Here is a 24180-nt window from a genome sequence, read left to right as displayed (position 1 = left end):
CAAAAGCTTTCATTGCATCCAGGGACAGCATCGCCTTAGGTGTGTTGTCTTTCTTGTTAGCATCTAGTACGTGTAGTAATCGTCTTATGTTATCAGTGATCAGGCGGCCTCTTATGAAGCCTGTTTGGTCCGGATGAATTAAAGACGTCATATGCTTTTGTAGTCTGATGGCTAATACCTTAGAGTACAGTTTGATATCGGTTCCGAGGAGGCTTAAAGGTCTGTAACTACCGCACTCGGTGGGGTCTTTGTCTTTTTTGAGGAGGACTGTTATGAGTGCAATATTGTCATTCTTATGGAAGTTCCCCTCCTTGACTGAGTATAAAATCATATTTAGTAATAAGGGTCCAATTATGTCCCAACAAGAGAGGTACATTTCTGGTGGGATACCGTCTCTTCCAGGGGCCCTACCACTTTGCATTTCAGATATGGCCTCCCTAAGTTCATCTAGTGTGATCGGTGTTTCTAACTGTTTAGCGTCATCCTCTGAAAGTTTAGGGAGGTTAATTTGATTAAGATATGTGTCCATTTTGTTTTGATCGAAGGTCGTTTCTGATTTGTATAAGTTGGAGTAGAATTCTTTGAATGTCGTGTTTATTTCTTTGGGTTCTGTAACAAGTCCTTGTTGTGTTCTAATGGTAGTTATATCTGCAAATTTTGCGTTGACTCTTAATCGCATAGCTAATAGGTGACTTGGTTTGGAACCTTGGGAGTACTGCTGTTGTCTTGTGCTACGTATTTGCAATTCAGATTGTTGTCTGTATATGGCGTTAATCTCTTTTTTTAGTATATTGACTTGATTTTCCAGTTGAACCGAGTTGTTGTATTGTAAAGAATTAAATAACGTTGAGTAAAGCGTTTCCAGTTCAGCCAGTTTTGAGCATCGATTCTTGCGTATTTGGGAGGAAAAGCTATCAGTGAAATCCTTGATCATTCCCTTTGTCGACATCCATAATATTCTGGGGTCCTGCACCGAATTCGCATTTATCCGTAGGAATACCGTAAGAGCTTCTTTGATTTGTCTAATGAATTCCTTGTTATTAAGCAGCATCGTGTTAAATCGCCATCTTGGGGCTCGGGATGATAGTATACCAAATGTTCCTTTTAAGAGTAAATAACAGTGATCAGACAATGCATTGGGTATCATTTCCACATCGTAGTTATCAAATAGTCTCGGGTTGTGAAAACGTAATCTATTCTGGATAATGTATTATGTCTTGCAGATCGACAAGAGTACTTCCGGGTCATGGGGTTGAGTGATCGCCATAAGTCATTTACACCTGTAATCTTCGACCAATCCTTTAATGCATTAGATGAATTTTTTTGTTCGTTGGAAAAGGAGGGGTTTGATTTGTCCATCCTTGGATTCCAAATGGCATTAAAATCCGCACCGATTATAAATGAGTATTCGGGAAGGTCTAACATTGCTCTGGTAAGTGTAGGGATGGGAATCGAAAACCGGTTCCCGTTGGGAACCGGTTCCTAATTGGCCGATGCCTGGAACCGTGTGGCTCCTGTGACTTTCGATTCCCTTAACGCTGCCAGGTTTTTCCTACAGTTGCGCGCGTTAGCATATAGCCATGGCAGACTGTATTTGATTCCTTAAGGGCTCGAAATTGCCTGGCTTTTGGTCATATGCTCCCGAAATGCTCCCGCTGTTTGGCTACTTCTATGTGCAGTGAAAACTACTTGAATGCTTTAGAACATAGTCATTGATTTAGTTTAGGTTGAGCTAAAATTAGCCGCGGAGCTATCGCTAGCTAACGTGAGCTAACGCTATTTAATCAAGCTCACAAAGAGAGATAAACAGCTGACAGCGGATAGTACAGGTACAAATACAATAAAACAGCGGGTGGGGACTGTTGTGTAAACATTGTACTCTTTAGTTCACATATAATAAGAGCCGGATTGTTTATTTACAAAGTCTCTACTCTGAGTCCGTCAGACAGGAAGTACCATGGTGCAACATACAAATGTGTCCGTGTAGCAACACAAGCCAATACCTACAGGACAGGGGCCCGGGGAGGGAGCTCTGTGTGTCTGTGTGTGTGTGTGTGTGTGAGACAGAAGTCAGAGGAATAACGACTGTTATTCAATAGATTAAATTAGTTTAAGAATAAAAAAAATAAATACATTTTAAGAGAATCTCAAATACATTATTTTATTTAAGTGTAGGCTATAGTTAATGTTTTATTTTTTACAGTTTTTGTATTTTTCTGACATGGTAAATGGCTGCTTTTTTATATAGCGCTTTTATCCAAAGCGCTTTACAATTTGTTCCTTACATTTTACCCAATCACTCACACATTCACACAACGACGGCGGAGGCAACCATGCAAGGTGCCAACCTGCTCATCGGGAGCAGTTAGGGGTTAAGTGTCTTGATCAAGGACACATCGACACGCTGCCCGGGAGGAGCGGGAATCGAACCGGGAACCTCCGGATTGCCAGAAGACTGCTCTACCTCCCGAGCCACTGTCGCCCCTGACATGGGGGCTCAACAATAAATGACAATCAGAAATGTCAAGTTGCATGTTGTTATTCTAACCAGCTTAGTTCTGTTGCATTTCCAATTTATTTATTTAAATTATAAATTGATCAGGTATCGATAAGAGAATCGATAAAGAATCGAATCGATAAGCAGAATCGATAATGGAATCGTATCGATAAAATCCTATCAATTCCCATCCCTAGGTAAGTGTAGTGAAGAAATTAACTTCGTATAAATTTGGGGCGTATACCGCTACCAACGCTATTTTTCTGTTCTTGTGTAAAATCTTAGCTATAGTTATCCGACCATCTGCATCAGACCATACTCCCTTCAATTCAATATTCAACTTCCGTCTAACGACTATGGCTACTCCCCGAGTTCTCGTTCCAAAGGAAGAGTGACTGATGTTATGATATGTGTTGTCCGCTAACATATCTATGTCTTTCTCTAAAATGTGCGTTTCGCTTAGCAGAGCTATGTCCACCTGTTCTTTTTTCATCAGTGTGAGCACGCTTTTTCGTTTGTGTTGTTTATTTATTCCACCAGTGTTCCAGATCATTATGTTCAAACTAGCCATAATCTATACATGTTGTTGTGTGGTTGTTGGTAATGCAATATTTTTTTGACGCTTCTATTGAAGCTAATGTGGGCAGGTCTCTAAATGGCTGGAATAAGGGGGAGGTGAACGGAGGGGGGAGGGGGTGAAGTACATAAAACAAAATAACCCTAACGTCTTGCACAGACGGGTTACACATAAAACACATATGGCCCATCCCTAATGGATGGGCTAAAATGATTAACAGAACATACAAACAATAACCCAAGGCCACTCCATTCAAACCCATTAGCCCAAGGGTCTGGGTGAGTAGCCCAACTTTAACCGCATTTCCCTAGCCAAAGATGAGGGAAAATATATATATATATGAGAGAGAGAGAGAGAGAGAGAGAGAGAGAGAGAGAGAGAGAAAGAGAGAGAGAGAGAGAGAGAGAGAGAGAGAGAGAGAGAGAGAGAGAGAGAGAGAGAGAGAGAGAGAGAGAGAGAGAGAGAGAGAGAGAGAGAGAGAGAGAGAGAGAGAGAGAGAGAGAGAGAGAGAGAGAGAGAGAGAGAGATTATAAAAACTTTATTCTTGGCGGCTAGGTGGTGTAGTGGGCAAGGCACTCGCCACCAGTGTGGAGACGCTAGGATTCGCGTGTTCGAATCCAGCTCTCCACATTGTTTTCAGTTTAGCTGGTCGTCCGCAGTAATACACATTGGCCGTATTACGGGGAGGGAAAACTGAAGGGTGGGGATCGAACGTTGTGAACAAGCGACTCCTACAAGTCGGTTGGTGCGCCTGCGCAGTAGAATCAGGAAGTGTCGGGGGCAGCGTGAGCCTCCCACGCGTTACTCCTCGACACTGAGAGATCGAGCTGCGCAGGTGAAAAGATGCGACTGCTGTTACCTCAAGTACCGGAGGGGACTTGTGCTATGTATGACTTAGTCCACATTGCAGCCGGCTTGTGGGAGGCAAGAAACAGCGTTCGTGACAGGGGAGGGTTGAATTGGATGATACGAAATTGGGATGGGAGAAAATATAGAAAAATGGGAGAAAAAGTGGATAAAAAAAAAAAATTTATTCTTTACTAAAACTACACAAGATGCAACAAAACGTTCAAAAATAAAAATACTCTACAACTCAAAACCAAAAAAAACAAAACAAACAAAAAACAACAAACACAAAACAAAACAAAACACACAAAAACAGAACAAACAAACAAACAAATCAATTAGGGACAATGATGCTGAACCTGAACCAAATTGTCACTTGAAACTTTCCCCCACAGGGAAAAAAGAAACCTAAACGATCCAAAGTTCTGGGCGTATCAGAGAGAGAGACACCGGAGAGGCACTGTAGAAACCGTTGTCCTGAGAAGAGCGTCTCTAGCTTCACCCTTCCCTGCGTGGTACAACACATCAGGCCTTTGTGCGTGTCCGACAGACTCCAGTCAAAACGTATCCCGTGGATAAACAGGGCCGCCCTTTCAGCTGACCATCCTCCTTCAGCCTCATCACATTTGCTCCTACCGTCCACCAGTCTTATATCACATGGCATCGATGATGTCGGGGGCCGAAAACAGAGCATGGGGATCGAGCTGCACTCTGGACCGACATCCCCATCAGACAGTATGTCACCCTCGCCTCCCCGTCCGAGGCCGCCTTTTCCTCCCTGGTTCAGATGCCGCTCCAACCTCACCTCCCACTCCCCCGTGCGGAGACTGGCAGCCCTCAGTGACTTCCCATCGAGCAGTCTGATTCGAGAGCTCAAAGCCCTAATGAAACCCATTCCGAACATCGGGTAGAAATTAACCAGCAAAGTCCGCTTTACCATCACCCTCCAAGGCTGAATCAGGAGAGAGAGAGAGAGAGAGAGAGAGAGAGAGAGAGAGAGAGAGAGAGAGAGAGAGAGAGAGAGAGAGAGAGAGAGAGAGAGAATCAAACATTGACCTGAAAGAGAGGGTGGAGAGACAGGAAGGAAAAATTAAATAAATGAATTGGAACAAACAAACAAATGGAATGGATATGAGACTGAGAAGAAAAGCACAAGAGATAAATGAAAAGAAAGGAAGTATGCAAGGTAAGACTTGCATCTGCAGCATTCTGCATGCAGTGTCCTACGTGTATTCAGTCATGGTCCCGGGTAGTCATAGCAACGAGGACGCCTTGGTGATGATGACGTCATCTTCAAGCGTCATTGTTTACAGCAGCTCGGGAAGCACGCTGGATACTTGGAGTCAGTATCTCCTCCTGAGCGCCATGAAAGACGTTTTCGTCGCCTCCACTCAGCCAGTATGTAATACGGGGATTCCTGTACATAGTTCCATCAATATAAAGTTTATCCATGAACATACGAGCATTCCGTTTGTTTTTCCTCGCATCCGCCATGACCGGGTAGAGCAGCCTGCGTCTACTCATGATCTCTGCCGGGAACTGGTCACTGATGGAATATTTGGATCCTTTCAACTCTCTACCCTTGGACATAATAGCAGATTTCATCTTTGAATCGATGACTTTGGCCACGATGGGACGGGGCCTCTGCTGGTCGACTTTGGCTTTCCCCAGGCGATGGACTCTGGAAAAGCGGATAGCTTCGGTTTCAACCGACTTCATTTTCAGGTTATCTGACAGGAATAACCTAAAAAGTTCCTCGGATCTCTGGTGAGTTTCATTTTTAGTTTCAGGAAGACCGTGAATTATTATGTTGTCTCTCATGCTTCTAAACTGGATGAATGAAAACTTTATTTAACAGATTGCAGAATGTGTACAATACAGTACAGCTCAATACTCACAATAATAAGGGGATGCAGACCAGAGAAAGACGTTTGTCTTGTTTACATCAGGGTCCCCCATTTTCAATTCATATTGACATACACAACATAGAATAGATAGAATAGAAATACTTTTATTATCCCGTGGGAAATTTGACACTGCAAATCGCTCAACATTTAAACATTTAGACAGGACAGGTCACGAATTAGAATAATAACACAAATCAATCAAGTTGCCTAGGATAAGAGTAGAGTAAAATAGAATAAAAATGAAATAAAATATACAGAAATAAATACAGTAAAAACATACATGACATCATGACATTTATGGCATAGGGACATGCATGACATACAGGTATATACTGTAGTACTGTTACATTTGTGACATATACGATATGCAAATAATATACAGTACTGTTACCCAGAGATCCTAACAGAAAATATTATATATATATGATGGGGATGAGACTGTACATTAGGAGGATGGGGGGGGGGTTGGACATTTACGGTGGCCAGTTTCGAATTGCAGTCTCCCGTAGGTGCTCTTTAAGAGCGGTTTTGAATGTGGGCAGGGGTAAAGTGGGTTTTAGGAGTGAGGTTAAGCAGTAGTCTGACCAGTTTGTTTTGTGATGTTTGTAATCTTGTTTTTAGTGCCTTTGAGGTGCTTTGGTACCATGAGGTGCAGGCATAGTCGTAGTACCCTTGAATGAGTGTACTGAGAGTACCCATGATTTTTGCCATTTTGTTATCGTGAAATTGGTATTAAATTTAATTCTGAGTGGTATTAAAAAGTCTTAAAAAGCCTTAAATCTGACTGGGCTAAACCTGCAGATACCCTGCATATACTATCGATAATCTAGCGTTTATTTGAAAACGATTCATAAATAGGCCGACAAATGACAACGTGTCTAGTGTATTCGAGAATATTCCAATAAATGCCGTTTATGGGGGGATTTTTCAATTTTCCGAAAATTTTCGAGAGAACGATAGCTTTTCGAAAAGCTATAAAAAGGATATGAACCGATTAAAAAACAATCCGTTTCGACAATGTTGACTGCAAACAAGTCATTGATAAGCGACGGGCAGATTAGACACATAGATTATGCGTTTTTAACACTAACATTGAAGTGGATGATGGCATTCAATGGGGTAAAAAGGTAAACAAAGCCGGCACTGATAGTGTTAACAGACAATTAATGTAGAATAAAATAAAATGGAATATAGAAACTAAATTAGAATAGAAATACAATCAAATATAATATAGTACAGGGCTGTACAATTGTGCAGGATTGTAGTCGATTATATACACTAAAATGTTTATTATAATAATAATAATACAGTGGAATAGAATATGTAACAGGGCTGTGCAATTGTGCAGTATTGTGCAAAACATATGAACAGTGTTATGTTCAGATGCTCACAGTTTTGAGTATATGTGCAAATATATAGTCCCAGGAAGGGTGTGTTAATGTAACAACTTTCCAAAAATAATTACCAATATTTCCGTGGGTCCAAGCGAATAGACAGGGCTGTCCTACAGGTAGTTTTTGGCGGCGAAGACGGTGATGGTGTCAAATAGAACTCATAACATAAAAATAGTTCCCCCCCCCGGGCCCCCCCCCCCCCAAGATAATAACGAGCATATTCAAAAATAAGAAAATAACGGTGTCCATCTCATTATCCGTGCTTTCCCCAATTCCTATTGGGATTCGGGCTCATCCCTACCACCCCATTATAGTACTTCCCTGTTGACGAACACGAGTCGCCAGAGTCCAGCACGTGCAACACTTTCACTGTGTGTGCAGCTGCAGCATTGTGTATGTGTAACAGGCAAATACCGTACCACTGACTCCACCAAATTGACTGGTGATTTGCCTGACCTCATGAATTATTTAACATGCTGCTGAGGTCTGCAGGGCTCAGGAGCTTTCAGATCTCTCCGGGTCGAAAGAGCCTTAACCCTTTCACTACCACACTATAGAAGGTTACCCCTTTACTAGCACACTACAGACGGGTTATCGTTAGGTTATGACTATAACCAAGTTCTGTTAGTATAGCGACGCTCGGCGTCACTCTCTGCACTGTCCTCGCACACGTGCACACGCACTGAATAAAGACCACAATGTACCTTTAATCCCAATATTTGTCTGACCACACCCCTATCAGCTTACCCATATAAGCAGGGGTGGGGCCACCCACTCGCCTCCTTCCCAAGCTTTCACCACAAGGCGAGATCAAGGGCTGCAGCGGCGTCGGACGCCGAGCGTCGCTATACTAACAGAACTTGGTTATAGTCATAACCTAACGTTCTGTATCGTATTAGCTCTCGCTCGGCGTCACTCTCTGCACAAGGGAGGCCGAGCGAGAGCCATCGGCCGACAAATACACCCCGCTGAAAGCCCCCCACAACCCACAGAACAGGGGTATTGGGGGCTTCACGGGAGGGCGACGGACCCGACCGTGCGAAGAGGCACTCAAGCAACTCAACGCACAGGGTGAGCAGACCGTGGCTTGACCCCACGACTACACACACGCACAACCCGCATGCCACCCGGGAACGAACGGAGGAAACAACCTCGTTACTGCCCCCAGAATCACGGGGTCAAGGGCAAACCCAACCCCGTGGCAAGGCCGTAGCAGCGGAGCGTGAAGGAAGACCCAGACCCACCAAAGGGACTGGACCCCCTGGAACGGGGGCCCGGAGAAGTCCATGATGCCAGCATCAAGACCCCACCAGGTGGGCACTTAGTGACCCCGCCCCCCACATCGCCAGCGTATTCGGACAAAGGCCCCTCAGCCGAGCGGGCCCTGTCCCCCAATAGTACACCGCCTGGCACACTGACCCTGCAGAACAGGCAGTCAGCATGGCCGTAAGCACACAAAAAAGGTTAACCAACGGAAGCAGGCAGCGCACCAGGGAAAAACCAGGCAACAGGATGTTAACCCTAGCCTGGAGACTGCGGACGAGACAGGCGCCAGAGGGGACAGCTGAACACAGCCGCCCCGGCGGAAGGGGCGTATGCTGGCGTTGTTGCATGACCAAGCCTCCATTTAAAAAAAAAAACCACCCAGAGGGGTTGAGGCAGAGAAGGCTGACACGATTGGCAGACGTCATGAACGTGCAGGGGCACCCTCAACCGGTGAACCCGGGAGTTGACACTGCTCCAACACACCAGGGAATCAACCACCTTGGTGTTACCCAATGCGGCGGTTGTTCCTATAACCCCTCAGGAAAAAACTCCAAAACACACCTGCGAGTATACACCGGCTATACCGCAGTACAAGTGTTTCAGTCTTCAAAAAGGGTTAACCCAGGCCTACGGGTCGACGAAACATTACTTCGGACCGGGCCTGGTGATACGGGAAAACACAGGGTCACCAGAGGAGGTCAAAGACCACCCCAACAGGCCCCTCTTCGCCATGCGTGAGAGAAGAGCGAAAAAGAATGGAGAACCAGCCCCAAGCACACCGTACTAGGTATTCCCAGGCGGTCTCCCAACCAAGTACTAACCAGGACCAACCTGTGTAGCGGCCGAGATCCGACGATATCGAGCGTGTACAGTTTGGCATGGCCGTAAGCCATTACGACAGTGCTGAGTAAAAAATTTACCCAACCAGGGTCTCCATAGCGCTTAACCCTGTGACACCCGGACCGACCTGGCATTTTTCCCCCTGAAAAAAGCCCAAGTCCCTCAGGGTACCAGAACAGCAGATCTGCATCCCCGGCGGACAACGGGTTCAACTGATCCGGACCAGCGTGACCAGAACCAGTCCCGTGCCCTAACCACGCCGACATGCCTACTCCAGGAGAAAGGGCAGATATGCGTGTTGATCTTAACATGAAAAGAAGGCGCCACCCAGACGTTCGGGCGAACCGTGCCCGGTGGCCCACCCCCAGGGCGTGAGACCCCTCTACATATGTTCAGATCCATTCCGTCATCATCCCCCAGACATGAACGAGAATCCGTCGATAACCAACCCAGGTTGTGGGATGTGGTCGTCGGAAGAGGAAAAACCTCCATCCCAGTTGCTTTATAAAAACGCCGTTTTAACCTCAAGCAACCAAGGCGTGCCAGTCAGTCGCCTGTTTACAGCGAGCTAGCACTATGCGTGCGTCGGGACACACCCACATCAATGAACAGGCTATTTAGACCTGTCATTGAATCCCCAAGGCGCCCAGGGGAACGACAAGAGGGGTGTGACACTTCCTAACTCCAACTCTTTTTTAATAGAAAAGAAGGAAGCACCAACAGTATGTATCCCAGTCTACACAGCCGGGGGTAAAAAATTTTCACATTTTTACATCCCACCACCCTCCCATAGGAAGGAGACGGGAATCCCCAGAGAGACTTCCCACGCAAGCTGTACAGATTGAAAAGAATATATTGCACCTTGAGCCATGTAAAAAATTGGTTTTAGGGCTCTCCGGGGAAGAGGCACTGAACCCATACACACTCAATAATCGAATTGAATCGAATACATACACAATAGAATAGGACACCTTCCAGAAGGTCCACTCACCTTGACAATCTGAGGAGGAGGCTCTGTACTCTGAAGGAGGCTCCCTCACATGGAAGGAGGAGTCCGAACTCACAGAAGGCCCGAATAAGCGCTTGGTGAGGAGGAGCCCTGACCACCCCCCCGAAAACAGATCCATCACATGGACCTGAACAGCACACGGAAGTCCTACCAACAGAGACGCGCACGGTGACGTACTCTATGGCGGGGGAATTTCTGCGGTGCACACGCCCAATATTCCAGGCCGTGGGACCAGGAAACTCCCCCCCCCCCCCCCCCCTCACCCCGTAACGTGCCGAACCGCAACGTGACAGGAACCTTGAAGGACAGGGGGTGTACCCCTGACCAACAGAAAAAAGGGGGAGAGGAAAGGTCAGCTCTATGAAGCGGTTGACAGCTTCACACAGCGCATGAGCTAACCTGCTATCTGATTTTTACTAAGGAAAAAACACAGAATAGAGAGGGCTCTCTAAGAGCCCCGGTCCAAACTTACACATGTGCTTCTGTGGCCAGTCCAACCCAGTTGTAGGTCACATGACACACACAACCCATCATCACCTACAAAAAATGGCAAAAACACTCTACAGAGGAACGCCGTTTTTCATAATGAGAGAATACATAATTCTCGATTAGTATCGGCCACAGGCCTTGCTAAGCACACACGAAAGCGACCAACAATCTTTTCTTTTAGGAAAATAAAGTTACTCCAGCAGATTTAGCACAACCTCAGCAATCAAGCTAAGGGTTACATCGTATCCCTACCACACAGTGACACAATGTAGTGCAACAACATGTCCACTCTGATAGGAGGATGAAGAAGTCCCCAGGGAACCGGGGGGAAACACAATCCTCCTACTTTACCCTTAATACGGCCAGTTAAAACAGGAAAACCTGTTAATATGTGAACACACTGTTTATTGTCATTACAGGCTGAGAAAAGAATATTCTTTACTCATTTGTCACTAAGCATAGCTTTATAGGTTAGTTAACCCCCTTAGTTGTGAGTACACGGTACATATAAACACACATGATGTTTCTCAACACAACAAACCAGATCATTTTCACATCTGAAACAACAACCCGATTTGCACGGAGAAGCTAAATACCTAGTGACAAGACAATTCACACACAACTCGCGTTGTATCCTAAATGTAGTGCAGTAACACTCGTTTTGGAAAACATCGTTATTTACAAAACATTTAGAAGGGAAAGCCAGACGAAGTGTACAAGGTCTGGTCAGACCTGGCCTACCCGGAGCGTAGATCAACGAAGTGCAGTCTCAAGACACCGTAGAAAACACAGCCGTCCTGTGTTGTTCGATCTGGGCAGCGTCGCCGCTCCAACCCGTCGCTACGGTCCCCTTTGTTGACGCAGGCTTTGCCGTCCTGGCCCAGGGCAGGTTCGACGAACATCCTCTGTCAAAGATGACGTTGTAGTCAAGAGTGTTTAAAACATGTTATAATCAAAGCACGTTCAACAGAGTAGCATTAAGCTAACGGCCGCTCCAACCGTCGGTCGCTACTGCCCCTGCCCGCGAGACGCCGAGCGAACGGCGCACGCGACCAGAGGGGAGCTCGCGGCGGCGCGCGAGGAACCGGAGCCACCCCGCGCTGGGCCTTGGCCGATAGCAGCAAGCTAACGTTTCCTAGCGATCACAGCAGGCTAGCGCCGCAGCTAACAGCTGACTGGCTAACAGTAGGCCCAACCTAGGTAGGTCACGCAGTGATCATAGCAGGCTAACGCCGCAGCTAACAGCTGACTGGCTAACCGTAAGCTAAGCAGCTATCACCTGAACTTGTACACAATGATATAACAATCACCCAGACAGGCCGCCGTTCTGAAACCCTCCTCACTTTTTAAGAGAAAAGAGAAACAAGATGTCAACACAGTTTTACAACGGTGATTTTACCAACACCCGACGGAGCCAGCACAATACCAAACTGGCCTGTGTAGCTGACTTGAACACAGATCTTCCGCTATCGAACATCTATGCCCATATCTCCTCGTGAAGGAATACTCTCATTTGGATATGAAAGAAGGGGCTACACGGTGACAGAGAGATATCCACTCGTCCAGAAAACACAGGGATCACCAGTGTTAATGGTCGCGGCCCACTAGTTAAAACTATAATGGGCTTCAGACCAAGGTCTTCTGTCGCCTAAGAGGCTGAACAAAGGACCCTAGCCTGGGGCCGGTTTTCATAAACATTGTCAATTATCCCCCATAGCACTAACAGACAAGTGGAGCCTGCCAGCAAAACATAACTCACCAAAACCTGGAACCCACCGCTTCTCACAACAGCGGCGCGTCCTACAGCCCAGCTGTGTCTTTACCGCAACCAGCACACAGCAAGGACTGCAGTTGGAAAAGCGCGAACTCCCAATACGAAAACCGGTGGAGGATTTTTAGAATGATCATCATCTTCCAGACACTCCAGTACGAAGACAATATCGCCGTATTTTCTCGAAAATAGTGAGAGAGAAAATAAAGATATGATGTCAACGTATCCTTGCTTTCCAACTCTTCTCCTACCATCACATCACTTCAAGTGTGGGGATCTACCGAGGCACTTCCTTGTGGTGAAAGCGAGAAGGAGGCGAGTGGGTGGCCCCACCCCTGCTTATATGGGTATGCTGATAGGGGTGTGGTCAGACAAATATTGGGATTAAAGGTACATTGTGGTCTTTATTCAGTGCGTGTGCACGTGTGCGAGGACAGTGCAGAGAGTGACGCCGAGCGAGAGCTAATACGATACAGAACTGTAGTGTGATAGTGTGGTAGTGAAAGGGTTAACCCTTTGTCGCGTGACAGTGAAAGGGTTAACCTGCTGTGTTGTCACAGTGAAAGGGTTAACCATTTGTTAGTGTGGCAGTGAAAGGGTTATGGCCTTGGATTGTCACACTCACACACTGACACACATTATAACAAGCAACTTAAAAACCAGCTGGCTTTTCATTCCAGCTCTGAGCTGCTGGCAACGACACTTCATTTCCTTGTTTGCACTGCACTTTCTTTTACGCATATATGCAGTCGTTTGCCAAGCGCCACACAACGAGAATTAATGCAGTATTACAACGCAGTATTACTACGGATAATTCATTGGGTAAATAGCCGAACAAAAAGGAATGTACACATATGCATGTGTGCACACTAAATGCACTCAGCTGATACTGCTGAGCTGCAGATACCATATAAATACCCTCCGTCCTTCATAATTTTTATCTTGGCACATTGCAGAGGTCTCAGAGTCCATTTCAATAAAAATCATTTTGTTAACCTTCCCTTTTTGTGTGTTGGTCCACTATTTGTGATGGCGCCAAGCCAGGCCATGACACCATGTTCCCCATCAAACTACCACATCACATTTCGGACTATATAAAGCCTATCATTTGGTTCTTTGGCTTCGTAGCAGGCGGGGCGGTTCATTTTCTTTGTGCTGCCGAGAAGTTGTGCCTGACCTCAAGCGATGTTCCAAAATAGACATGAAAGTTCCAGTGTCTATGAATTATTTAACATGCTTCTGAGGCCTGCTGGGCTCAGGAGGGAGGCTTCAGACTGCAGGGGAACATTATTCAAAGTGAGGCTCCTCTATTTTTACCCTAGAAAGAAAACATCGCAGGTAAATATAAGATTCAAGGATAAGATAAGAATAACTTTTGTTAGCTATGTCTATCTTTCTTCTTTCTTTCTTTCTTTCTTTCTTTCTTTCTTTCTTTCTTTCTTTCTTTCTTTCTTTCTTTCTTTCTTTCTTTCTTTCTTTCTTTCTTTCTTTCTTTCTTTCTTTCTTTCTTTCTTTCTTTCTTTCTTTCCTTCCTTCCTTCCTTCCTTCCTTCCTTCCTTCCTTTCTTTCTTTCTTTCTTTCTTTCTTTCTTTCTTTCTTTCTTTCTTTCTTTCTTTCTTTCTTTCTCTCTTTCTTGCACACACACACACACACAAATGCGTACATACATAGAGACGCAATAATGTTTCAGGTCATGGGTAATTTCCTCCTCGTCAGTGTTCTTCCAGCTCATTCACTTAGAGTCCATTATGAGAAAGTGACAGTCATGTTTAAAGTTGCTCTGCATCACTGCTGCAGACCCTGGGTGGCCTCACCTCCTCCTCCTCCTGCTCCCCCTCCCTTGGCTATTGCTTATCTTAATCCAAAGAATAGTGGGTTGTGATTGGCTAATTATTCAATCAAAAGCAACTGAAATCAGAATAGCGGGTTGTGATCGGCTAATTATTCAATCAAAAGCAACTGAAATCAGAATAGCGGGTTGTGATTGGCTAATTATTCAATCAAAAGCAACTGAAATCAGAATAGCGGGTTGTGATTGGCTAATTATTCAGCGCAAGTCAATGGATGAGAAGACGATGCCCACCATAGAGTTTTCAGACCTTCCGCTTTTGACCTCTCACACAACCCGATGTCTTTCTTCACCAGCTCTGTCGTTATTATCTCTACACTCTGTGGCCTCTCATTGGCTCCTGGCTGCTTCAGGTCAGCGGGGGATCAAACCAGAGTCACATCAGATGCATTAAGTCAAACTAAGCAGCACCTCCTCATGCGTGACTGCAATTCAACACTGTCTGAGAAACCCTGTCTCTCTCTCTCTCTCTCTCTCTCTCAAGTCTCTCCGCTACATTAGACACGTAGGCCTGTTAATCTTAATTGTTATGAAAGAACGACAGAGTTGAAATACTCTGTCGTTTGATGTGAAGACACAGGCGGGATTTGCCTAGGAATAAACACAGGCCGAGTTTATATTTTGTACTTGAGAGACCGCTCCGTCTCGTTCGTGTCAAGAGAAAATGTGTTGCGGTGTAAACCTGATAGAGCGGTGTCGCAGGAGTTTAATAATTCTTTCTCTCACTCTCTCTCTCTCTCTCTCTCTCTCTCTCTCTCTCTCTCTCTCTCTCTCTCTCTCTCTCTCTCTCTCTCTCTCTCTCTGCTACCTTTCAGAATGCCGTTGTCCACCGAGACCTCAAACTGGAGAACATCCTTTTGGATAAAGACCTAAATGTCAAGGTAAGCTTAGCGACAAAACATACTCCAACTTGGCCTCCATTAGGGTTGGGTACCGTTCACATTTGAACCGATACCGGTACCGGTACCTGTGAATCGATACCGGTACCTTTCTTTCTGTACTTTAGTCTCTAAAAATGTAATCTACCTACCTCAGTTTAATTAGTCCAAACTTCAAATTATTTATTATCATTATTATTTATTTAGAACAATTTGTTAATATATATATAATATATAATATTGCAGTGAGCGTTGTCTGCATCTAGCTTTGTAAAGTGTAACCACACTTGCGACCGTTTTAGGCTTGCCATTGCCCCGACTGCTTTGTTGTTGTTGAATCAAGTATAATCCTAGGTAAGCGTGTATTGTGCGAGTGAGCGTTGACGTGAATGTGCGGCACACTTCATAGGTTTCGTTTCGCGGTAAACGAAACATTGACTTTCTTTTTTTTTGCATTACCGAAATGTGGCACCGGTGGATCTCACGTGAATCGGTACCCGGTAGTACCGACGTGATTCGGTCGATACCCTTAAAAGTACCGGATTTGGTACCCATCCCTAGCCCTCCATATCACTTCTCCTCCCAGAGAGGAGGAGAGAGGGCTAAATCTGAAGCATTTCTTTAAAGAAAGGAGACTGTTGGCAGTGGATCCTCTTGGCAGCTCCAAAGTAAAAAAAAAAATAATAAAAGAAAAGGTAAACATTATCCCGCATTCAGAACATAGATTGGAACACATCCTACCCACAATCACTTTAATATATGGCCATGGCATGTGCATGGAACCCGTATGAAAACATGGTGCCAGGTCCTATAACAGAACCTTGAGGTCATTCCTTGCCTTATTTGGGCATTCCCCCTCCTCGTATGGGCGCCCAGGGGAATGCATGGAATCCAAAGGCAATCGGGCCAGCCGGAGGGTTTTAATATAAGTATGCCCCGTCCGTCCATCAAAAGAAAACACTGTGTATCAAGCTCTTAGCAGCTCTACATGAATTCCAGGCCTCCGTTGCACCAGAATAGGCTTTTTCAGAACGTGCCACACAGAGGAAATGGCCTAAGTCTCTGTGGAATGTGTGGATACTGGTCTAGTATCCACTCCCCTGAGGAAGAAAAATATTTATCTATAGACTACTGGCTCTTTTAGCAAATGCCAGTCACTTTTGTTTTTGGCTCCTAACTAACACGGTTAGGAGGCAGACACAGTGGGTAGAGTTATTGGATCAGTTTTGGAGCATTGCGTGCACTGTACTGCAGGAGGTCTATAATAACACGGCCGCCCTCAAGTATTGAACCAGCCTTAACCAGATTGGAAAATCATATGTCGGCTGACCTTGGAAGAGATTCAATTTGTGGACCACAAAATGACTTAATATTCTTGGGGTCAGGAATACCAAGGCCGACCCATTGCCCAGATAATATGGGGCTGAAAAACAGATTAAGCGAGATATTGGGGTATTTGGACAAATTCCACATTCTCTCTCACTGTAATAATATAATATGGTGATCATCACCCACAACAACAAGTTATGAAAGAGGCCTTTAAACGGGCCGTCATCCCCTTTTAGAACCCTCTCCAGTGGCCCGCTCCTTGTGTCCAAGGTGTTTGGGATGGAGCACGGTGTGAATGGGAGGCTGTTGCAGCTTCAGACAATAACCCGTTTAATCCCCAGGCACATGTATAGAACAGATATGATTAGGAGAAAGTGAGACGTGTGTGCGTGTGCGTGTGCGTGTGTGTGTGTGTGTGTGTGTAGGTGTGTGTGTGTGTGTGTGTGTGTGTGTGTGTGTGTGTGTGTGTGTGTGTGTGTGTGTGTGTGTGTGTGTGTGTAAGAGAGAGAGAGAGAGAGACCTACAAGCCTTCATAGCTGAAGAATGCTTCTCCTAAGCTAAGCTAAGTCAGCTGAGATGTACACACACATACTCATAATCTCATCATTGCATCCGTTCTCCACACTCCAGACCCACGCATGTCACTGTGACTCCCTGAATGCCCCTATGTTCCAAATAAATATGGCTGTCACGGCTGATATTGTCAACACCACAGGGGAGAGATAGCGCGTTGGCGTGCGTGTTAATAATCACTCTAGATAGCGAGGAGCCCCGGTCTGGCTGCCTGAGGCCCCCCTGGCCTTGAGTGTTTGTTCCGTTACGTGACTGTTTGCTGGCCTGCTGCTCTTGGCCCTCCACTCCCCCCCCCTCTCTTGTATTTATATTGGCCAAACCTGACCACACGTCTATTTTGGGCTCTGGTAAAAGGAATTGCTTTCGGTTGTTGTATTCCTTTCCACATAGTCAATAGTTTGTGGAATATAGTCAGTGAAATGGAATCTATGCTACAAGTCTCTCTCTCTCCCTCTCTTTCCTTCTCTCTCTCGCTTTGTCTTTATATCTTATATATATGTTTGTGAGCATGCAAGCAATTTACACTCATGCCTGTGTTATGTGTTTATGTACGTGACAGTGAGCAAGAAAGAGCATTATATATGTAACAATGAGAGAGCAGGTGTGTATGTGTTTGTGTGTGTCTGTGTGTGTGTGTGTGTGTGCGTGTGTGAGAGAGCGTGTCTCTATATGCATGTGTTGTGAATAGCTGAGTTGTAACTATCATCAGGCAGGTCATTATGTCACAACGTATGTCAGCTGGAACACTCTTAAAGTAACAGACGTTGGTCTGGACTAGTGAGTCCGGCACGGAATGTGCCAGTCGTTAGACTGTTACATCATTCTGCCTGGTGCAACTGGAACACACTGGCGCAAATAAACCTCATGTCAAAGGTCATTAAATGAGTTATATACGCAGCAGTAGTTATATCAGTGAGTCATTAATTGAATCTCTCTCTCTCTCTCTATCTGCAGCTTGCTGACTTTGGCCTGTCCAACCATTTCCAGAAGAATGTTCTGCTGCAGACGTACTGTGGAAGTCCACTCTATGCATCTCCAGAAATAGTGAAAGGGCTCCCCTACCAGGGGCCAGAGGTCAGTCGACACGCCGTCTTTACAAATTCCCTTGCTTGAAACAAAAAGTTGTTTTTATCTTGACGGTAAAAGTGAATATGCATTTGCCTGCTTACCTACTTACCTGCACATAATCCTTTACTGTATCTATATCTGTACATATCCTACTCTTACTAGTTACGCTGCAGGCCAGTAGTAGCCATACTGTCTTTATTTATTATACTACAACTCTGTACATACATCTGATTAGCACTACACTACACATTAGTAGTATATTTTGTACCCAGTGTATTCACCTGTACATTGAATAGAATAGAAATCCTTTAATAATCCAGAGGGAAATTCGGCAACTACAGATCGCTCACATTGAACAACAATAAACATTTAGGTAGTCAATAGGACTAATATAAGAATAAGATAATTTATTACATGGCGTTTTCACATTCGCCGAAATGCTTGCTTGTGATTGGTCAATAGCGCGCGTCAGAGGTCCGATATTACCCGATAACGGACCTCTGCCGAGCAATAATGACCGCTGTGCGCAGCTGTTCGCAATCAAGCCCACTGACATCAGTGCAATCAGACACTGCCGGCTGCTGTGGAAGCTGCCGGCGATGACAGGGCGGAGCAACGAGCGGAGCCAGAACCAGTGTTTGCGAGTCGATGTAAAATGAATTAGGTATATTGTTAGTAAGTTAGCCATGTAATAAGCGGGATAATGTATAGCTATACTCGATCATTGTCGCAAAATAATTGACCTTCACTGACGTTTAAAACACCTCGCAGAGGCGGCTCGGTATTTTAAACTCTGTGTCGGTCAATTATTTTGCGACAATGACCTCGTAGCTATACATTATCCCTTACATATATATTAATATAAAAAATAAGAATAAAATACAATAAAAAATACAATACGGTCCGGGATATACATTCTGGTATGTATATACATTCAAAAATCTTAAATATAAACTATCCAGCCAGAAATATACAGTAAAATGTACAGTAATAAGTGTAAAAATGTAAAGTGTAAAGTGTCCAGGAAAATTGTGAGAAGTGTAAAAATGCTACGAGTCCAGGAAGATTTCGCCAGGCTGTACTGTCACCCTATGCTCAGTGATGCAGTGAGGCACAGTGATGCATTATAGAGTCTAGTGGCTGTCGGAATGAAGGACTTCCTGTGCCGTTCAGTGTTACATCTAGGGAGTCTTAGTCTAACACTGAACGTGCTCCTTTTTTCAGCCAAGTCCATCTGTAGTGGGTGGGAGGGATTGTCCATGATGGCTCCTCCTCTCCGCCACCACCGCTAGAGAGTCCAGCTCCACCCCTATCACGTTACTGGCCTTCCTGACCAGCTTTTCCAGCCTGTTTGTGTCCCCCGCTCTCAGTCCGCTGCCCCAGCAGGTCACAGTGTACAAGAAGGTTCCCGCCACCACCGACTCGTAGAACATCCTCAACATCCTTGTACAGATGTTGAAGGATCTCAGCCTTCTGAGGAAGTAGAGTCGGCTCTAGCCCTTCTTGTAGAGTGCCTCTGCGTGTTTTGACCTGTTCAGTTTGTTGTCGATGTGGACTCCGAGGTATTTGTACTCCTCAACCATGTCCACATCGACCCCCCTTATGGAAACGGGGGTCACAGGTGTACTCCTCCTCCTCCTCCCCAGATCCACAGCCAGTTCCCTGGTCTTCGTCACATTTAGCTGGAGGTGGTTCTTTTCGCACCATGTGACAAAGTCCGCTACCAGTTCCTAGTATTCCTCCTCATCACCGTCCTTTATACATCCCACTATTGTAGAGTCATCAGAAAACTTCTGAAGGTGGCAGGACTCTGACCGATAGTGGAAGGCATTGGTGTAGACGGTGTTGGGGCCCCGGTGTTGCTGACCAGTCTGTCTGACACACAGCCTTGTAGGTGCACATATTGTATATTGCTGTCGCACTTTACTGCTACATTTGCACTCTGGTTGGATGCCAAACTTCTCATTGTACTGTACTTGTGCTGTATGATGACAATACATTTGAATCTAATCTAATCTAATCTAATCTAATTAACTATACATGTATTTGTGTGTTGTAGGTGGACTGCTGGGCACTGGGGGTGCTGCTGTATGCCTTGGTCTATGGCAGCATGCCGTTTGACGGCGCTAGTCACGCAAAACTCACAGAGCAGATCAGCCAAGGACGTTACCGCAGACCCAATCCTCCCTCAGGTACACGAATACTGTGTCACTGTCCATCAGTACAGTATGCGCACTTCTTGTCCTAAGTCATTAGAAGTAACTAGTCGATTACAGGCTTATCGTGTGAGGATAACCAAGTATAAACACTACTAAACAGCTAACTTGTGAAACTCCCCTCCCTGCAGATGCCTGTGCGCTTATCGACTGGCTACTGACGGTGCGTGTGGACGAGAGGGCCACGGTGGAGGACGTGGCCAACCACTGGTGGGTCAACTGGGGCTACGAGGAGAGCGTGTGCGACTGCCCCTCGTCGCCACACCAGGACCCCTCGCCCCTGCTGGCTCGTTACATCGACTGGCAGAACCGCGTCGCTGCCACCGGCGGCATGTCCGCCGCCCCCCAGGGCCCGTCCTCCTCCGACCCCTCCTCCCATCAACCCTCTCCTCACCCCTTCTGCTTCAGCTTCCCCCTGAAGGGCGACCGCGGGGGAGGGGGAGGGAGGTTACGCAGTTGGGCGTCGAGTCTGAGGAAGTCACGCAAGGAGAACGCCTTCCCCCAGACGGCACTGGGAGCTTGTGGCTGTGTTTGTACCACAGCATCCATCACCACCACCACCACCATCATCACCACCTCCACCACCACCACCGCCGCCACCACCGCCACTGCCTCCTCCACTTCCACTGTGGAGCGAAAGAAACCCAAGGGGATCCTGAAACCCCACAGGAGCTTTGACTCTGCCTTCCTCGGCTCCCCCAAAGAGAACTCTCCATCCCAGCCCTGCAGCGCTATTCCTCAGCCTCACCGGCCATGCGGTCTTACCCACGCACCCAGTGAAGTCCTGTCCACCAGCTTACCAAGCCCCTCCTCATTTAGCCAGCCCTCCTCCAAGATGCCCAAGAAGGGGATCCTGAAGAACCTGTATGGAGGGGAATCGGGGTACGCCTCCTCCCCAGAGAGAGGGGCCTCAGCAGGGGCGGGCACAGGGCCAGGGGGGAAAAGGGCTGGGTGCCCGGGGGGTCTGTGCTCCCACGAGGCCCAGCCCTGCCCCCCCAGTGTGGAGGACAGCCCCACCATGCGCACAGAGGCGGTGAGGAGAAGAAAGGGCATCTTAAAGCGGAACGGCAAGTTCTCTCACAGCCTGGATCTCCCCGATGACCATCACATTGCCTCTTCCTTCATGTTCCCGGAGACCCTGCAGCAACTCCTCCAGGCCACGGGGGGCAGCAGCAGTGGCCGACCCCCCAGTGTGGTGAGCGAGGATAGCCTCTTCTCCTCCGACTCCTTTGACCTGTTGGACCTCAGCGCCCAGTCACGCCGCAGGATCTTCTCCAGGGGCCTGCGTCACAGCGCCTGTAGTTCAGAGGAAGATCTGGAAGACCTCGAGGCCGTGACGGACAGGACTGTGATGGGGAGGGGGCAGGGCCAGGAGGGAGGAGGGGAGATCTCAGTGGACGGGAGGAAGGACATGCTAAGATAAGCCTATAGAACATTGGAGGTCAATGAAAATCTGTCAAGAAAAATATAAGCACCACGTCAGTGATGATTTCCGATAGGCACTGATGGGTTCTGTGATGGGACTGGCTACAGTAATACAGTGCGAGTGAACGTATATGGATGAGAAGATGATGGCCACTGTGGATTCCTTCCCTGCATAATCAATGATGCATCATTTTACAAAAATGACCTTTTGATTTATTAAGGAGACATTAAGGTACCACAGGCAAAGATTGTACCCCCTGCACGTGTGCACTTGACTTGACTATAATGAGCAACTGTTGATTGAAAGCACTGTTTTTGGGACATTTTATCGGTAGTGTTGGGTTTATGCTCTTTCTTGGACACTGCTTTCCAATATGAGATAAACGTATAACAGAAAAAATAATAGATCAGCCTGTCTGACAAGAATGAATGAAGTTCTAATGAAGCGTCTGTGACCTCACTTGCACATCACATTTTGTATTCTGTATCGATGAGCCTCGATCATTTCAATCTGGAAAATGATCTGGAAAAGGTCCTCTGCTTTATGTCGACCAACACTTCAGGTATTTGGAAGTGGCAAGAAGCCTTCGCCTTAGTGCCGCCTAAAATGGTTTCTCCGATAACCCAATGAAATAATTTCATATACCGAGTCGAGAGTGACGTTAAACTGAAAAGACAAAGTTTCATGACTTTTTTAGTCATACTGTCTGCTCTATTGTGAAGGTAAATTATTTAAATGTGTGATGCTGTGATTTGTCATGATGCCATTGAGTACCGTTGGGTTGTGTAGTACTGTAATGCGGATGATTTGTTCCTTTGCACCAACGGACACAGCGTGAAATGCCAAATGGATCACATTTGACCTTTGATCCCATTGATGCTCTTGTGGACATTTGAATAGGAGCCTATTATGTACTGCCTATGTGTACCCGTATGCCATTGTAAATATGTAATTTTCATACAGCAACTAGAGAATTATATTCACTGGTTCAACCTTTTTGGAACTTTGTTGGAAAAATAAAAGCATATGAATCTGAATACCCTCCTTGTGTTGTTATGTCCTGTCTGAGGATAGTATGCATTCGGTAGCGTCTGTGTGTGTGTGTCTCTGTGAATCTGTGCAATATAAACTATGGGGCCGATCAGCCTGTGCTTTGGCGCAGAAGGTTACAGAGGCATAAGGATTAGTGTGTGGGAATATGCTTCACATCTGGCAGTTTTGGTTTCAAATTGTGGACTACTGTACCTAATGTAAACGCTAGCATTTGCTATTGGAAACAACTTGTGTATGCTAAAGGCACATCAATCTCAATAGAAAACCCAAACTGCATAAGATAAGATATTCCTTTATTGATCCCCTTGGGGGGAATTCAGGCATCATAGGAGCATGGGGGGGGGGGGGTACAGGAATGGGCATGGTAATAGTAGAAGATATATAGGCAATAAAAGAATAGTACAGTAGAACAGTAAAAAAAATAAGCAATATAATTAACTCTGAATATAAGCATATGAGCAAGTAGGCAGGGTAATAGCAACCTTAACTGCGCACGATTAGCCTGCGCTATCTGCTCCATCTTTGCAACCGATTCACTAAAGATATTGCACGGATGATATACTAGCGCAAACACGCCCATAGGTGTGCAATTTGCTCCTGATTTGCTCCAGCGCAGTTGGCTCGTGGAACAGTTTGCACCTGGCAGTGCTGTTGGCAGATTTCAGGAAGGGAAGAAATAAACCCGAAATGAGGCATAGACATAACAGTATTTTTCACCATTTGTATTTTGTTTATTTCATATTTTATTTAGTTTATTTTGTAATGTATAGAGCTTGCTTAATTTGTATTTTCATGACACATTGCATCCTTTGTTTTTTTGTCACTATCTTTTGTCATTGCATTTGTTTGTCATGTCATCCCCAAATAAATTATTTTGAGCAGACCTGTCCATGGTGCTGAATCTTTAGACCGAAGTTAGGCTATGAATATTTTTTGAGTGAGAAAGTTGTATTTAATGTTTAGTTAAGAGAATAGAACCCGCATTATCATATACTCCAGAATAAACGTTTCATTGACTGTGTTTCCAGCATCTACTCCTCATGGACCTGACGAAACGTTATAAATTAAAGGTTTGGGGGGGGAATATATCATTGCCCCACCGCTACGATCCAGGCATCTAAACCGGAAAGTGAGTGCAGTCAATAATAATAATAATAATAATAATAAACTTTATTTATAATACACCTTTCAT

At 45.7% G+C, this 24180-nt stretch overlaps 1 protein-coding gene across 1 annotated transcript in view; it reads left to right on the top strand.

Moving 5' to 3' along the window:
* LOC311243873 (NUAK family SNF1-like kinase 1) overlaps nucleotides 1-22868 on the top strand; it is a 43733-nt gene extending 20865 nt beyond the window's left edge. The window contains exons 4-7 of the mRNA XM_084333246.1: nucleotides 15261-15326; nucleotides 18180-18299; nucleotides 20353-20485; nucleotides 20641-22868. Coding sequence (XP_084189372.1) covers nucleotides 15261-15326; nucleotides 18180-18299; nucleotides 20353-20485; nucleotides 20641-21932 — 1611 coding nt within the window. The 3' untranslated portion in view covers nucleotides 21933-22868. The remainder of the gene's footprint in view (nucleotides 1-15260; nucleotides 15327-18179; nucleotides 18300-20352; nucleotides 20486-20640) is intronic.
* Nucleotides 22869-24180: the final 1312 nt, after the last annotated feature.

This window comes from Notolepis coatsorum (assembly GCF_963971535.1).
Source record: "Notolepis coatsorum genome assembly, chromosome: 17".
Taxonomy (NCBI): domain Eukaryota; kingdom Metazoa; phylum Chordata; class Actinopteri; order Aulopiformes; family Paralepididae; genus Notolepis; species Notolepis coatsorum.
The sequence above is the reverse complement of the archived record's forward strand: the minus strand, read 5'-3'. Positions and strand labels throughout refer to the sequence as shown.